The sequence below is a fragment of the Hemitrygon akajei genome, chromosome 17, assembly GCF_048418815.1.
Source record: "Hemitrygon akajei chromosome 17, sHemAka1.3, whole genome shotgun sequence".
Lineage (NCBI taxonomy): Eukaryota > Metazoa > Chordata > Chondrichthyes > Myliobatiformes > Dasyatidae > Hemitrygon > Hemitrygon akajei.
Window position 1 is genome coordinate 48,594,035 of NC_133140.1, and position 17,276 is coordinate 48,611,310.

General features: G+C 40.5%; 1 protein-coding gene across 3 annotated transcripts in view; it reads left to right on the top strand.

Annotated features, from left to right (window-relative positions):
* Window positions 1–17,276, top strand: part of abcc12 (ATP-binding cassette, sub-family C (CFTR/MRP), member 12) — a 181,509-nt gene that overhangs the window by 139,938 nt on the left and 24,295 nt on the right. For all 3 annotated transcript variants that reach the window (XM_073070064.1, XM_073070063.1, XM_073070066.1), the window contains one exon: window positions 6,726–6,926. In XM_073070064.1, coding sequence (XP_072926165.1) covers window positions 6,726–6,926 — 201 coding nt within the window. The remainder of the gene's footprint in view (window positions 1–6,725; window positions 6,927–17,276) is intronic.

A 17,276-nucleotide genomic window follows, 5' to 3' on the forward strand; every position in this document is an offset into this window, starting at 1 on the left:
TACAACTGCTTGGGGTCTGTATACATCTCCCATCAAGGTCTTTTTACCCTTGCAGTTCCTCAGCTCTATCCATAACGATTCAACATCTTCCAACCCTATGTCACCTCTTTCTAATGATTTGATTTCATACTTACCAACAGAGTAATGCTGCCCCCTCTGCCTTCCTGCCTTTTGATACAACATGTATCCTTGGACATTAAGCTCCCAGCTATAATCTTTCAGCCATGATTTCATGATGCCTACAACAGCATACCTGCCAATCTGCAACTGCGCTACAAGTTCATCTATCTTATCCCGTATACTCTGCACATTCAGATACAACACCTTCAGTCCTGTATTCACCCTTTTCCACTTTGTCTGCCTTTTACATTGCAACTTATCCTGTTGACTGCAATTTTGCCCTATCAACAGCCTCTCATCACTACACACTGCCTCTGTTTATGTACATGGACCACGACTTCTGGATGTTCACCCTCCAACTTATGAATGCTGAGGATTTGATCTGAGATATCCCAGACCGTGGCACCTAGGAGGAAACATACCATATGGGAATCTCGTTCTTGCCCAAAAAACCTCCTGTCTGTTCCCCTAACTAACAGATCCCCTATCGCCAGAGCATGTCTCTTCTCCCTATCTTCCCTTCTGAGTCACAGAGTTAGATTTAGTGCCAGAGACCCAACCACTGTGACTGATGCACCATCAATAACTCACGCTGAGACTTAGGAAGCGAGATATCGGCTTTTATTGACTGGAAGAATAAACAACGCTACATCCTGGGGAAAATGAGGGAGAGCAGCAGCCCACAGTCGCCTTTATACAGGGGTCTGTGGGAGGAGCCACAGGAGCAGTCAGCAGGGTCTGTGGGAGGAGCCACAGGAGCAGTCAGACAGGTATATCTAGTTCACCACAGTGACGTTCCTCTGTTAGGTCATCCCCCCGACAGTATTCAATGTTATATAACTGTTATTGGGGGGATGGCCTGATGCAGCGTCAATAACTCTAGGAGACTGGAAGTGAACAATAGGCTTTTATTAACAGTAAAAAGGGAGCACGACCATGTTGAAGACTGAGGGAGGAGCAGTGCCCTAATCGCCTTTATACAGGGGTCTGTGGGAGGAGCCACAGGAGCAGTCAGCAGAGGGGCATGTCCATGCAGGTATACATAGTTTACCACACGGCCATAGGGTCACTCTGCACTGGCTCCTTCATCCCTTTCCCCTTCCTGACTGTCACCCATTTTCCTGTGTCTTGCACCTTGGGTAAAACTACCTCTCTATGTGTCCTGTCTATCACCCCTTCAGCCTCCCAAATGATCCGGAGTTCATCCAGTTCCAGCTCCAACTCCTTAACATGGTTTGTTAGCTGCATGTGGATGCACTTCTCGCAGTTCTAGTGGTCAGGGACAGTGGAAGTCCCCCTGCCTTCCCACATCCTGCAAGAGGAGCATTTCACTAACCTACCTGGCATCTCTACTGTCCTAGCTGAGCAGATATAAAGAAAAAAAGAAAAAAAACTAGAGCTTTTTTTCCTTTGCTTTCTCTGAGTGAAGCCTCTCTTCTCTGAAGCCTCGAAGAGCTAATGCCTTAAGATCACGACACTGACTCTGTCCACTCAGATGACAGCCATTGTGCTTGCTCCTGCCTTTCTTTAATTTTCTCTTACCAATCAATCCCAAACGGCAATTAGCATCTGGTCAAAGGTCCATTATGCTGCCGCAACCCGCTCCTGCCTTTTATCCTTAGACAGCGGACTGATTGAAGTGAAGATAGGGTAAATACATGAAGACCTTCCCCCCTCAGGTTGGTGGAGACAACATCTAAATGTGATAGTTTTAGGGTGAAAGGTGGAATATTTATAAAGAATCTGGGGGGGACATTTTCATTTAAAGTATGAGTGTGGAACAAGCTGCTAATGAAAATGATAGATGTGGGTTCAATTGTAACATTTAAGGAAGGTTGATAGGTTCATGGAAGAGAGGAGTATGGACACCTGTGGACTTGGTGCAAGGAGATAGTACCAGGCAGAAGACCAGCTTAGCTCAGACCAAATGGGCCAAAGAGCTGCAGAACTCTCCGACTCTATTCTGTGAATTTTACTTTAAACAATATAGAGCCAAAAAGATCCAGCCAACATATTAATTGAATAACTTTATTGGAAAACACAGAAATTTCATTTCTGCTTGTTGTACTAAAACTAGTTATTCTCCTAAAATTAAATGTATTTGTAAAGTATGGGATTTCATCTTTGTATAGCAATAACACAAGAATGTACTTTCACTGTATCTTCTGTACAGTAAATTGATTAAACAATTGATCCCATGAAAAGCATAAGAAGGTTAAACCATTCCACTGCTCTGCCTTATTAGCGAATAGCAGATGAACTATCCACAAATTGTAGATTATTAACAGGGCACTTACTAACAACAGAGGCTGAACTCTGTCATGACCTATGTATAACAAGATGTGATGTTATTGTAGCCACCCTTCTTCCTCCTGCCCCACCACATAGGGGTAGAAAAAACTCAACCTTTCTTTCTTCTTAGAGGCTGCTAAAATCCAGATAAAGCTTCTCCCTCACTAAAGTATTTTTGTGGAGGAAACAACATTTCTGATATTATGTCCTTGTTGCTTATCTGTAACTCCCACTTTAAATATGAAGACTATGAATTATCAGGGGGCATAAACAGAAAGGTATTTTAAAGATATATTGGAATGGGAATAAGACCATTATGGGGACACACCTGACAAAACATGAGGCACTGATGGGGAAATGGAGGATGGATTAAATCATTAAATTGCTTTCTTTTTGCTTCGGTATTTATTGGAACCACCGAGCATGTAGACATGATATTGCTTGGTGAATAATGAAACGATAAAAGTCTTCAAAATCATGGGAAGAGTACGTGAGCCAATGTTCGTAAGTCGGGGGTCTGCCAGGCAAGAGTCCCTACTTGCATTCAGTCCACTATGTTGTTCACATGCCCAGCACAACACTCCCCAGACAGGTACTTTATTCTGAGCTATGTCCTAGACAGAAATAAACATTCAAGCATATAATCAAATCTCCATTGCAGAGGTCTAGTGTCCCTACTACCTGCTGGGAAGTTCAAGCTCGTGACATTCACGGTCAAGAAGTATTTGGGATGGTATTGAGAACCTTGTGGCTATGTATCAGGACCACACGGAAGACATGTGTAATAAACATATTTTGAATCAGGGTCAGAATCAGGTTTATTACTACTGACAGTATGTTGTGAAATGTGCTGCTTTATGGCTGCAGTACAGGGCAATACATGAAATATACTATAAATTCCAATAAGAAATTTGTATAAAAATTAGTGAGGTGGTGCTCACTGACTGTTCATAAATTTGATGGCAGAGGAGAATAAGCTGTCCTAAAGTGTTGAGTATGTGTTTTCAGGCTCCTGAACCTCCTCTCTGATGGTAGTAATGAGAAGAAGGCATGTCCTGCGTGGTGGGGGCCTTCGTGATGGATGCCGCATTTTGAGGCATTGTCTTTTGAAGATGCCCTCAGAAGTGCATAGGCTAAGCTCATGATGGAGTTGGCTGAAATTACAACCCTCTGCAGCTTCTTCCAATCCTGTGCAGATGGCGATGCCATGAGCCACAGCTGTCTCCAACTGTGATTTGCATGATAGGTAGAAATACAAATGAGATACATGTAATTTAAGAATAGGAATAGAAACATTTCCTGGAATATTCGAGCGGTCTTAATAGCAGTGGGAGGAAGAATTATGGAATCATTTTTGAGTGAGAGAAAAATGTTCAGAAGCAGAAGTTAGAATAATAAGGAGTCAGTATCTATCTATCTATCTATCTATTTCAAATGGGAAAATCTGTTTGACCGAAATTATTGAATTTTTGAACAGGTAATAAAAGAAGCAGAAATGGCTCCTATAAGTTAAGAGGAGATGCATTCACAGTTAGCAACAATGATTTGAGTCTGGACTCAAAAACATGGGACATAACCTTGTAACCAGCTGAGGGCTAGTCAATACATGACAGAAACAAATAAGATGAATATACCATATTGCAAAATGGCCAAGTAATTGACAAGTGAAGTTAAATACAGATAAGCGTAAGGTGCTCTGTTTTGGTGGGAAGAATAGGGAGACTGCATTACCTGGAACATACGAGTCTGGGCAAGGAATGGGAACAAAAAGATGTTGGGAATACATATGATGTACACCAGTTACTCAAATTTGCACCACATGAGGAAAACCATGAAAAGCTTCTGGGGTTACTTCCAGAAGGGCAGAATTGAAAAGTAAATTAGTTTTGCAGCTTATTTAAATGGTTAAAAATTTTCTTCTTGGCTGCCTGATACAAGAATGGATTCAAGATAGCAGCAACTCTTGGGAACTCGATGACAACCAATGCCCTGCTACTCATTTATTCCTTTTTGATCCAGTTTGTCGAGGGGAGTTGACTATAAAGCCCCATAAATAGGTTTGCAGAAATATCCATTTCTTCATTTTCAGTACTCATAAAATGTGATACAAAATGTGATGCAATTTAATGCATTTAAGTGTGTGAAATTGTACCAATGATTGCAGGAATGAAGAGAGCCAATATAAATTACATTGTGCAATACAGTCATAGAGCGCTATAGCACAGAAACAGGTCCTTTGGCTCATCTAGTCCATGCCACAATGCTAAAAAAGAACTACAGGAACCAAGTTATCCTGGAGTGCATGTACACAAATCTGTGAAAGTGGAGGCAGGTCAAGGTGTTCAAAAAACATATGGAATCTACAGCTCAATCAGCAGAGACACAAGCTGCTAAAAGCATGGACCTACTTTTAAACTTGAGATATTTCCCTCTATAGTATTAGGAAGAAAACAGGGGCATGGATCTGATTAGTATATACAGTGGGCACTTTATTAGGCACATCTATATACCTGCTCATTAATGCCAATATCTATTCAGCCAATCACGTGCCAGCGACCCGTGCGTAAAAGCATGCAGACATGGTCAAGAGGTTCAATTGTTGTTCAGAATAGGAAAGAAATGTGAACTAAGTGACTTTGACTTTGGAATGATTGTTGGTGCCAGATGGGGTGACTTGAGTACCTTTGAAACTGCTGTTATCTTGGGATTTTTATGGACACGAGTCTTTAAAGTTTACAGAGAATAGTACGGAAAAAATCCAGTGTGCAACAGTTCAGTAGGCAAAAACGGTTTGTTAATGAGAGAGGACAGCGGAAAATGAGGGCAACAGTAACTCAAATAACCTTGAGTGACAACAGTAACGTGCAGAAAAGCATCTTCGAACACCCAACACGTCGGACCTTGAAGTAGGTCAGCTACAATAGCAGGAAACTGTGAACTTACACTCAGTGACCACTTTATTAGACACAGGAGGTACCTTATAAAGTGGCCACTGATTCTATAAGCTTCCTGATAACTGGACTTTTGGGCTAAATGCTCCCACCTTATTTTATTGTTCCACAATTCTTAGGATGAATAGAAGGGCATATAAATGAAAACACACCCTTTAATTAGAATATTCTGTGTACTGCAAACAAAGATATTTCATGTTTTTTGACAACAGAAAAGCCTCCGTATGATAACACTGGGAATAATTTCTGCAATTACAGTTTAGTGTCTCCATTGGTCGCTGTAACAAATGTGAAAAAATAGGTTAAAATGTTTGCAGTAAATAAAAGCATGGAGCCTGAGGCAGTTGTAATGATGATGGATGTCCATCCAGTTCACCAAGCACTAAACAAAGCCAGGAGAATTTATATCAGGGAAAAGGTTCAGAGATATTTCATGGATAAATATATGCTCCAGGGTCAGCAACGAATAGTCAATATTAAGAGAGTTATTTTTTAATCCAAAGGTCGCAGTTTGGGGAATTACATAGGGAAGGATCAAAAATGCCACTAAAATATAGGTGTAGAGTACAAAGATTCTCTGATTCTGTTTTATTTATTGATTTGCTGGATTGAAACAGATTAGTAAAATGTTGCTAGCCAAGCATCTGCCCATACTGTCTCAAACATGTCCCTAGAATGTTGGACGAGATCAAAATAAGGATAAGTGGTCATTGGTTTATTGTTGTCATAATGAAAAACATTGTTTTAGGTTCCATCCATACCAATCATTTCAAGAAGAGGTAGTTAAAAGGGAAAAAAGCAATAACAGAATGCAGAATAGAGTGTTACATGTATGGTTACAGAGAGAGAGCAGTGCAGATAGAAATCAGGTACAAGGTCCATGAAGAGGTAGATGGTGAGGTGAAGAGTTCATGTTTATCATACAAGAATCTGTTGAGGCATCTATTGCCGTACAATAGAAGTTGTCTTTAAGCCTGGTGGTGAATCTTTTCAAGCCTTTGTATCTTGTGTCTGGTGGGAAGGTGGTTGGGAGTGGGGTGAAGAGAGAATGTCCGGGGTCTTTGATAAAGGTGGCTGCTTTTCTGAGACACTGAAAAACGTAGAAGTGAGGAAAATGTATGGAGGAGAGCCTGGCTGTTGGGATATTCTGACCTGTATTGCACAGCTCTCTGCAATTTCTTGTGATCTTGGGCAGCGCAGTTGCCATGTCAAGCTGGGGTGCATTGGGATACGATGTTTTCTGTGGGCAGAATTCAGTGATATCCTGCACTAGCTCTATTTTGCTTCAGGAGAGTAAGTTCTTTTGTCTGTTTGTCTCACATTTACTTAGTTCTGACATTGCCATGTATTTATCTGTTAAAGCCTGACTGTCTTGCACAAAGGAATAACACCACTGCATGGGACTGCACCAGTATCACCAACAACCCAAACCTTGAATTCTATCAACTGATCTATGGAATGTTCATTGTTGGTGTAATCATTCTGGGCATAATTAAAGGAATTTTCTTCACTAAATTTGTTTTGAAGGCATCTTCTACCCTACACAATAATGTCTTTTATAAGGTAAGATTATGTTATTATATCTCAGTTATTTCCAATACTATGTTAGGATTTTAAGTTCATGCAACGAATTGCAATCTTTTGTCTAAAAATATGAGAAACTATTGTGGTTAAAAGGCAATAAACTGTAAAGTGTGTGACAGACTTCAAAGTTTTGGCCATTGTGGCAAAAGGTTCAGATATTTTATTTATAGATCAATTTTCTGTACTTCATGATATTTACCATGTTGAAAATAAGATCTCTTAAGGATGCAGTGGTTCATCGGGGAGTTTTCATGGGATCAAATGAATAAGAATAGGCTGTTCAGGTCATGTCCACTCCTTTAGTCAACTCTCGGAAAATATTTCTATCATGGTTGTCAGGCATGAGGCAACCTTTCCAAGTCCTTTCTGTCTCTCTGATCAGCAGGAAACTTGCAGGCTGTTTGGGTGTACTATAGTCATCAAGAATTAGTTGGGTGATTGGGAAACATGGCTGTTTTTTCTTTTTTATGTTCAGAAGAAACAATGGTGAATTTCTATACTAATTACTAGGCTCAACAATTAATTAAATAGTTGGAGAGTCACAGAGCATAACGGTGCGGAAACAGACCCTTTGACCCAGCTGGTCAGTGCTGACCTGATCTTCTGCCTAGTCTTATTTATCTGCACCTGGACCATATCCCTACAAACCCATCCTATCTATCTACCCATCCTAACTTCTCTTAAGTGGCTACACATCTACCACTTCCACTAGGAGTTCATTCCACACTTGCACCACTCTCTGAGTGAAGAAGCTTCCCCTCAAAACCCCCTTAAACTTTTCAACCTTCTTGTTAATTTTCATCCTTCTCGCTAATTTCCTCAAAATAGCTCTATAAGATAGGTTGCACCTGATCTATCATGCACAAAACCATATTTAACATTCCTAATCAGACCCTGTCTCACCAAATACTTATATGTCCTGTTCCTTAGAATACCTTCCAATAATTTACCCATGGCTGACATCAGGTTCGCAAGTCTATGATTACTCAGTTTTTAAAGCCCTTCTTAAACAACAGAACAAAATTAGCAATCCTCCAGTATTCAAACACCTCACCCGTGGGCATTTTAAATATCTGTGCTTGGGCCCCTGCAGAAATCAGGCCATGTGTTACATTTATTCCAAGACGATTTGAATGCAAGAATAGAGACACCTCCCTCTAATTACTTAGGATTCTGTCAGATCGCACCCGGAATATTGTTTAGAGCTTCGTTTTCCTATATCAGAAAAAATATACTCCAGCAGAGGGAGTGCTGCAAAGAATTATCAGGATGGCAGGCTGGTCAAATGAGAGACTATGTGGGCCAGGCCAACACACACGAGAGTTTAAAGGAATCAGAGGTATCTCATAGAAACAGATGGCATTCTGAAGGAATTGACAAGGATTTGCAGCAGGTGCTTCCTGTTTGGGGTGAATAGTGTCAGGCATCAGAAACTCATAGTAAAAACTAGGTTTGAGAATGAAGATTAGGAGAAATATCTTCATTGAAGAGTGGCAGACGGGGATTTGGCCGCTATTAATTTCATCAAAATGTCTAGCTCTGGTGGGAGAACTCTTGCAGAAATTATATTGAGCATCTTTAATGTCCCAGCACCTTAATCACAAAGTAGTTATGTACTTTAATGGAAGTATTCCTTCTATTGATTGCATAAACCTTCCTGTCAATTAAATCCAATCGATCAATATTTTTTCCACTGTTTGCAAGATACATTAGTCCTGTATCGTGTTCATTTATCAAGAGCCAGTGTGACAGTAATGGCGACCCATTGATTGCGGTAGTCTGTATTGTAAAATACCACAGCCACATTAAAATCAATGGACGGAAAATTGAAGGCAGTGTCTGATTCTAATAAGCTGCCCACACCATGCAATGGCCTATATTTTAGTTATGTGATTGATGGTCTATATGCAGGAGCCCTCACTGGAACCTCTGATGACAGATTGATTAGTGGCCCGATTACCAGAAAGTACAGTAGTTATGGGTGGTAAGCTTCTGCCAGTGCAGCAATTCAGCACAGCTATGACTAGTCAGAACTGCACAGACGAGCAAACTGTCAACTTAACCCATATATTTAACTTTATAAATATTGCTCCATTATACATACAATATTCCGGATAACAATTAGGTTCAGGTAAAATTGATATTGTTTGGAACTGGGTAACATATTTGCAATCTTTTGTCAAAGATTTTACTTCTGGGTTTGATTACTTCCACCTTATATTCCTCAATAACTAGAGATCTGCAAAAACTCTGCAGTATTTATCCCAACTTGCATTGGCCCATTTACCAGTCATCTCTGTGTCTATTGACTCTCAATTGAATCGAATTGACTTTATTTCTTACATCCTTCACATACATGAGGATTAAAGATCTTTACATTACACCTCTGTATGAATGTGCAATGAGCAATTTACAGTAATTTGTAATAAATAATTTATACAACAGGACAGTCAATATAGCATAGAAATACACCTGTATCAGCATGAATTAATTAGGCTGATAGCCTGGTGGAAGAAGCTGTCCTGGAGCCTGTTGGTCCTGGCTTTTATGCTGTGGAACGGTTTCCTGGATGGTAGCAGCTGGAACAGTTTGTGGTTGGGGTGTCTCAGGTCCCCAATGATCCTTCGGGCCCATTTTACACACCTGAATGGTGGGAAGTTCACATCTCCAGATGTGCTGGGCTGCCTGCACCACTCGCTGCAGAGTCCTGAGATTGAGGGATGTACAGTTCCCAATCCAAGCAGTGATGTAGCCAGTCAGGATGCTCTCAGTTGTTCCCCTGTAGAAAGTCCTAAGGATTTGTAGACTAACCTCTTCAGCCGTCTGAGGTGAAAGAGGTGCTGTTGTGCTTTTATCGCCACACAGTCGGAATGTACAGTCCTCAATCCCTGTCAATCTCTCAATATTAAAATTCTCATATTTATTATTCCCCCCCTTATCTCTAAATCCTCTTTATCTTTATAATGGTGGAGATCTCTGCATTCATTTAGTTTTGGCTTCTTGTTAACCCTGAATTCATTTACTCACCTTTGGCATGTGTGTCCTGTTCTGCCCTGGCCCTAGACCTAGAATCTCTTCCTGTTTTCCGAATACTCTCTCCCCCATTAATGGGTTCATTTAAAATACCTGACATTATTCTATTAAATTATCAAATTATCTCATAACATGGATTGTTAAGAAATTTTCTAAGCTTTTGTTCTTTTGAAGTATCAGAAATACTTCATTATTTTAATAACATGACACAAATGCATGTTATTTTTGAATGTTTCCCCTTGCTTCTTTGTATTTAATTTCTAGGTAAAGCTATTCAATGTTTTGTCCTGAAGGAATGTTTATGGAATTATGTGACAGTCTGTCACATGATTCCACCAAAGCAAGAGATTAAACATTACTGTTTCCAGTTATCAGTTAAGTCAGCAGATACTTTGTTTAAGTCAGCAAGCATGGCATTGGACTCTATAATATAATCATCTTTACTTTTTCTGTGATATCAAACTTTCTATATATTCAAACATGTGAGCACACAATCGCGTTACCCCAAAGTATTAAACCAATCACATTCACAATGGATGCACCCTGAGCTCCAAGAAGCCCGAATCCAATCAACACCAGTATTTTGTTTTCTAACTCCAAAACATAAAATTAAGTAAAAGAAAAATGCAGATGGAAGAATAATGCATGTACTCTAGATTTGTTTTTACTTTAGTGAAGCACTTATGACATAATGGCATAATGACGTATGCCATTCACATACTTTTTCATATAACCAGTAATGAATTATGTAAATAAAATAATGCTTAATCAAACAATATATTTATGCTATTATGTAAATATAAATAATTGAAAAATTAAATCCACAACACGCCTCCCTGTTCAAACTCCAACTCAATATTCAATGCATCTCTACTTTTATATACTGTATAAGCAGTATACTACATAATAGAACTACTCTATAAACATCCACAGTATAGTAAACTTTAAATTGTCCCATTCACACCTGAAGATTTAATCACTATGGAGGATTTCTTACTCTTGTGGGATAACATCTTCCTGACAGTGGGGGGGTGGGCATGGTCACTCTCCTTGGCAGGTGAAAATCGTGTCTGTGAAACAATCTCAGGTTCAGGGGTCTCATCACTGGTGGTTCCAGGAGATGATTCTGGGACTGCAGGAAGTGGCTTTGACAGCTCTTGATACCTTTCTTCTCCAACTATTGACTCTGCTCTCCTGAAATGATCGATGTGTTGTCTCCAGATGATATCAAACACAATCTCCTCTGTGTAGGATAGTGGTCCACTTCTGTCCTTAATCTTTCCAAGAACCCATTTTTTGATCACCTCTGTAGTGCCTCATGAGGACTGCATGTCCAGGAGTGAAACATCAAACCGCCTTGTTTGAGAAGCCCTCAATTGGTCTCAGCAGTTTGTCCTGCTTACCCCTTCTGAGATTGGGATTGAAGAGATCCAAACATGAGTGCAAAGGATGACCCAGGAAGAGCATAGCTGGTGAGATGTTGATTGTGGAGTGTGCTGTATTGTGATATGCAAGGAGGAAATTGGTGAGCTTCTGATTCAGTGATAGTGTAATGTGTCCGGCTGACATTGTGCATGCTTTAGACTCTGGACAAACCTTTTGTAGCCCTGTGGTATGGTGCATACCATTCCTTTTCAGGAATGACTGAAACTGTTCTGCAATGAATTCTGGTCCAATATCACCGTCTAAGTGTCTGGAACACTTAGTCAGTGTCAATGGCTTCTCAACACATCAAAAGTGTGTGAGACTGTAGCAGAGGCTACTGGGAACATTTCTGGCCACTTTGTAGCTGCATCCACTAATAGCAAGAAATTTCTGCCCATCAATTGTCTGGCAAAATGCACATGGATTCTCCGCCAGGACAATGCAGGCCATTTCCAGGGATGGAGAGGTGCTGCTCTTGGCATCATCTGGATGTGCTGGCATCCTGACCAGTGCATGGCAAGCCATTTGGTCTGCTGACCAGTCACAGGCCAACACACAAGGTTTCAAGCCGACATTTTCATTTTGACTACAGCGAGATGACTGGCATGTAGCTTCTCCAACACTTCAGCTCTCAGCCTAGATGGTACAACAACTCTCAATCCCCCCGTAAGGCAACCCCGTCAAGAGCAAGTTTTTTTTTAGATTATGAGGACACTCAGTCCTCATTTATTGTCACTTAGAAATGCATGCATGCATTAAGAAATGATACAATGTTCCTCTGGAGTGATATCACAAAATAAAAAAAGGACAAACCAAGACTCACACTGACAAAACCACATAATTATAGCATATAGTTACAGCAGTGCAAAGCAATACCGTAATTCGATAGACACAGACCATGGATACGGTTTAGAAAAAAGTCTCAAAGTCCCGATCGACTCCAATAGTCCGATATCAGGCAGCAAAAGGGAGAAACTCTCCCTGTTATAAACTTCCAGGCACTGACAATTAATGCCTTGGAAAGTACCCGACGACGGCAGACTCTGAATCCGTCCGAAAACTTCGAACCTCCGACCAGCCCCTCCGATACAGCCTCCCGAGTGCCATCCTCTGCCGAGCGCCTTCGACCTCGTCCCGGCCGCCGAAACAAGCAAAGCCGAGGTCTCGGAGGCCTTCTCCTCCAGAGATTCCAGACCGCACAGTAGCAGAGGCAATGAAGCGGGCATTTCAGAATTTTCTCCAGATGTTCCTCCACGCTCTCACGTCTGCCTTCATCAAATCAGGATTGTGCACGGATCCCTACTTAACATGTAACAGATATCCATTCTCCAGAGAGGCTGCGCGCACTGCGTCGCACCACCATCTTCTCCTCCTCCTCATCCTATTGCTGGTAAGAATGAGGGAACTGGAATTTCTGCTGCACATCCCCGCCATTTTGTGTTGCCACGAAGACCTGAGACATAGTGGGGTTTTTTTCTGGTTTCCCTTTGGATCATTTCTGCCAAACTAGGGAGACTTTTAATTTTCATTAGGGGTAATACATCAAAAGGAGTGTCTTGTCTTGTAAATTTTTCAGGTATTTCCTTTTCCGAGCATAAATGGGGCAATTCATCAGCATTTCCTTAACTAGCTGTCCTCTTGAATTCAACACATTGTAATTGTGTCCTCCTAGAAACAGAGCCCAACTCTGCAGTTGTGCTGCTTATTCTGTCAGTGGAATACCCTTCTGTGGATTGAAAGTGGACACTAGTGATTGATGATCAGTAATGAGGGTAAACTCTCCTGTACAGGTACTGGTTGAAATGTTTTACACCCTAAACCAGAGTCAAGGCCTCTCTGTCGATCTGTGCATAATTTTTCTCTTCAGCAGCAAGAGAACATGATGCAAAGTCTATGGGGTGTTCACTTCTATCACTCATAACGTGTGATATGACTGCACCTATAGCACAAGGCAAAGTGTCACGGGCAAGCTTCACCGGATGATGTGGTTCATAATGTGTGAGTACAGCATTTGACGTCACCAGTTCCTTTGCCTTTTGGAAAGCCACCTCACACTGCTTTGTCCACTTCCATTTCTTCCTGATCTGTAGTAATGAGCTCAAGAGGTGGAGGACAGTTGTGCGGTTTGGCAGGAACCTGTTACAGTAGTTAACAAATCCTAAAAAGGACCACAACTGCGACACATCCTCTGGACTTGGGCATCCACTGCTGCTTCAATTTTCTCAGCACGCTGGTGTAATGCCCATGTATCAATGGTCTGACCACAGTAGGTGATGTTTGGTTTGAAGAATTCACACTTGTTGCATCATGCTCTGTGCAGATAATCTAACCTTTTTAACAGAATCTTGAGATGTTGGAGATGGTCCATGCCGTTCTTACTGGTAACAATGATGTCATCCAGGTAAAACTTGGATCCTGGACAACTTGACAGCAACCTTACAGCACCTGCTCCGTAGCTTCTTGTCAGGTCCTACTCCAAAAATAAGCCTATCATAGCGATAAAATTGATGGTGAGAAACACTTTGGACTCTCTTACCATCTCAATCTGTAGGCAGGCCTCAACTAAGTTCATCATAGTAGCATAGTGCTTAGCACAACATTTTACAGTGTCAGTGACCTGGGTTCGTTTCCTGCTGCTCTCTGTAAGGAGTTTGTATGTTCTCCCCGTGACTGCGTGGGTTTCCTCCCACATTCCAAAGACGTACCAGTTGGTAGGTTAATTCATCTTTGTAACTTTTCCCATGATTAGGCTTGGGTTAAATCGGGGGTGGGGGGTGGGGGAGTGCTAGGTGGTGCAGCTCAAAGGGCCAGAAGGCCTATCCCATGCTGTCTCTCAATCAGTCAATCAATCAATCAATCCATAAATAAATAAAGTTTTGTATCCTGGGCAGAGGGTATTGATCTACCCTCTGGGTTAATGGTGACCTTAAAATCACCACAGATCCTGACAGACCCATCCTTCTAGGCCACTGGGACCACTGGCATTGACCATGGGCTCCACTTAACCTCGAAACGAATTCCTTCACCCTCCATGCAATCTAGCTCACTGGCCACTTTATATCACAGATGGTATAAGGAACCGGAAAGACTTCGCAAAACTTGGGTGTGGCATTTTCAGTTAACACTATTTTACCCTTGATATGTTTGAATTTTCCAGTACCATACTTGAACACTGCTGTGGCATCATCCAATGCCTTTCTTAATTTGCTTTCAGTTGACTCTACTTCAAGGCAAATGCAAATTGTGGATGGATATCCAATCAATTTGTACTTGTCTCAGTCACTCACCCTCCCACAATACCGGCCATTCTGCTTTTACCCCATACAAGCTCAATGTGGCTTGTTGGTTGTTGTCTTTCACTCTTACAAATGTTATTCCCACAGAAGTTATCCTTTCTTGAGTATAAGTTCTTAGTTGGATATCTACAGGCTTCATTTCAGTACCTTTGAAATGCCGTTCAAAATCATTTTGTGGAATGACTGCAACAGCTGAGCCAGTGTCCATTTCTATTTTAAATAATTTGCTGATCACTTCAATATTGCTTATCTATGGTTATTTTTCACATTGTAAATAGCAAAGGCTACCCAGTCCTGTGTCACTTTTATCATTGTCAGATTTTTCAGCAACAGCATGCTCTTTTTAAAACAGCAACTTGACTTTTTATCTTTTTCTCTTCCCTGTGCAATCCATTTGTTTTTGTCTGTCAGCATGCTCTTTGTATATGTCCTACTTTGTTGCATCTTCCATAGACTTTGCCCTGAAACCTGCATTGGTCTGGTATATGTAAGCCCCTGCCACAATGGTAATTTGATTTGTTCGGTCGGGCTAGTTTCTGTTTCGACGTTGCAATTTTGTTCACACTTTAATTCCTGACTGCAACTCAACTGCGTCTGTTTGCTGTTCCCATTGATACAGTGATTTCAATTTTTCTTTTAAATTTGAATTTTGCTTCTGTTAGGAGCTGTTTTTTGAATGCTTTTTTGTAAGATTCCGCAAACTAAAAGCATTCTGCAATCAAGAATGGTTTTGGTTCTATAAGTTCCTGCATTACTTTCATAATGTCAGCAAAGCTCATTTCAGCTTTCTTTTATTTATGACTATTATCACCCTGTACTCACTGTTTATGAACTTGTGAATTATGTCGGTTTCCTTCCGTTTATTTAACTCAGCCGTCTCTCTCCTCATGTGAAGAATATATGTTGCTCTGAAGCATAAAAAAATGTGCTGCACTTTTTTTTTAACTTGACCATCTTGCTGTGCTTCAACAAGTAGTTAGTCATTTTAAAACTTACTTGTTGCCACTGTTATATTTTGTATGGAGCTGGGAATAATGTGTGTACTCTAGCCACCCTGTGTTCTAAGGAGCCTGAATCCAGTCACCAGTAGGATACGAAGCGAGATATTTTTACAGCAATTTTGTGGCTAGAAGAAATGACTTCTAAGGACTCTTAAGGACTATAAAGACCAGTCTTGATGAAGCGTCTCAGCTCAAAATGTCAACTATTTACTCTTTTCCATGGATGGTGTCTGATATACTGAGTTCCTCCTGCATTTTGTGTATGTTGCTTAGATTTCCTGCATCTGCAGATGTTCTCATGTTTGGCTTCTTACCTAATGTGTAACTGTGCAAAACAAATGAAGCTACACATTTAATTTCTCTCCCAGCTATGGGATAAGTTTGAATCAGTCACTGTTTTGCTGGAAACCAAGAACACCACAAAGATTTGTTGACATTGGTTTCTGAAAGGTAGGGTGACCACCTGTCTGAGATAAGCACATGTATTTCATTTACTACTTAATGAGACAGAAGAGAAGAGCAAAAGAAAAGTTTTTTTGCTTATAGTCTTTCATCAGAGAGTTTTTAAAATTTTGTTTTGCTATTTCATTCTGTCCTAGACACAGGGATAGGAAGTGTCGTGGCATTGGCCGGAGTACACATGTGACACAGAAGCAATAATTTCAACTGTGACCTTGATGAGAAGTATCTATAACAAGTTAGAGATCACTGTGGGTGGGGCTTCTGCTTTCCTCATGGGATACCTAATGTCGAGAAACCGTGACATCATCAGGATGGCTGATCACATCAAACCACTGCCTATAAACGCAAAAGAAGAAAAAGTTAATGTTAAATAATGTTTTAAACATTCTGATATGGTGAGAATATATTGATATGTCTAAGTTAGAAGTTCAGATACTAAAAGTAAACTATTGGGATTATAAATTTATGCACAGTATAGCACAAAGCTAAGTGGTATACTTTATATTCCAGTTTGATTATAATGGACATTAACAGGGACAAACTTTAGAAGTTGGGTACAGCGACTCTCGTTCATTAATATGGAAGTTTCATGAAAGTTTAATGTAAATCTGAAACAAAATACCTTGAATTATTTAGGTGGCAGCTCAAAGTGCAGACACAAAATTTAGATAGAATTATGGCCATTTAGAAGAACCTTACTTAAATAACATGCAACAAAGTGTCAAATATTCAGAGCATTTGAATCTAAATAAGATTTAAGTGCGTGTCACTTCAAGTGATTTGTTTGATTCCTTTGAAGAAGATTTAAAATATTGCAGTCATTGGAGAGGTTTGAACCATTCAGTGTATACTAGATCTCTGCTTTGCACAGATCACAGAGTTGCTTTCAGTATAAAAGTGTCAAGCCAGCAATTATTAATATTATGACATCATAGTCTGGCAAATACTGAACCATTAGATTGAAATGCGCTGGATATGGCCAACAGTTCTAATGAAAGAGACTGGCATTTAACTGCTGCATAATAAGTGACTCCAGAACTATGAGGGACTTCTGTACATCCGGAATTACTTATCCAATTGCTTGTAAATACAAGTACAAATACCAGAGAGGA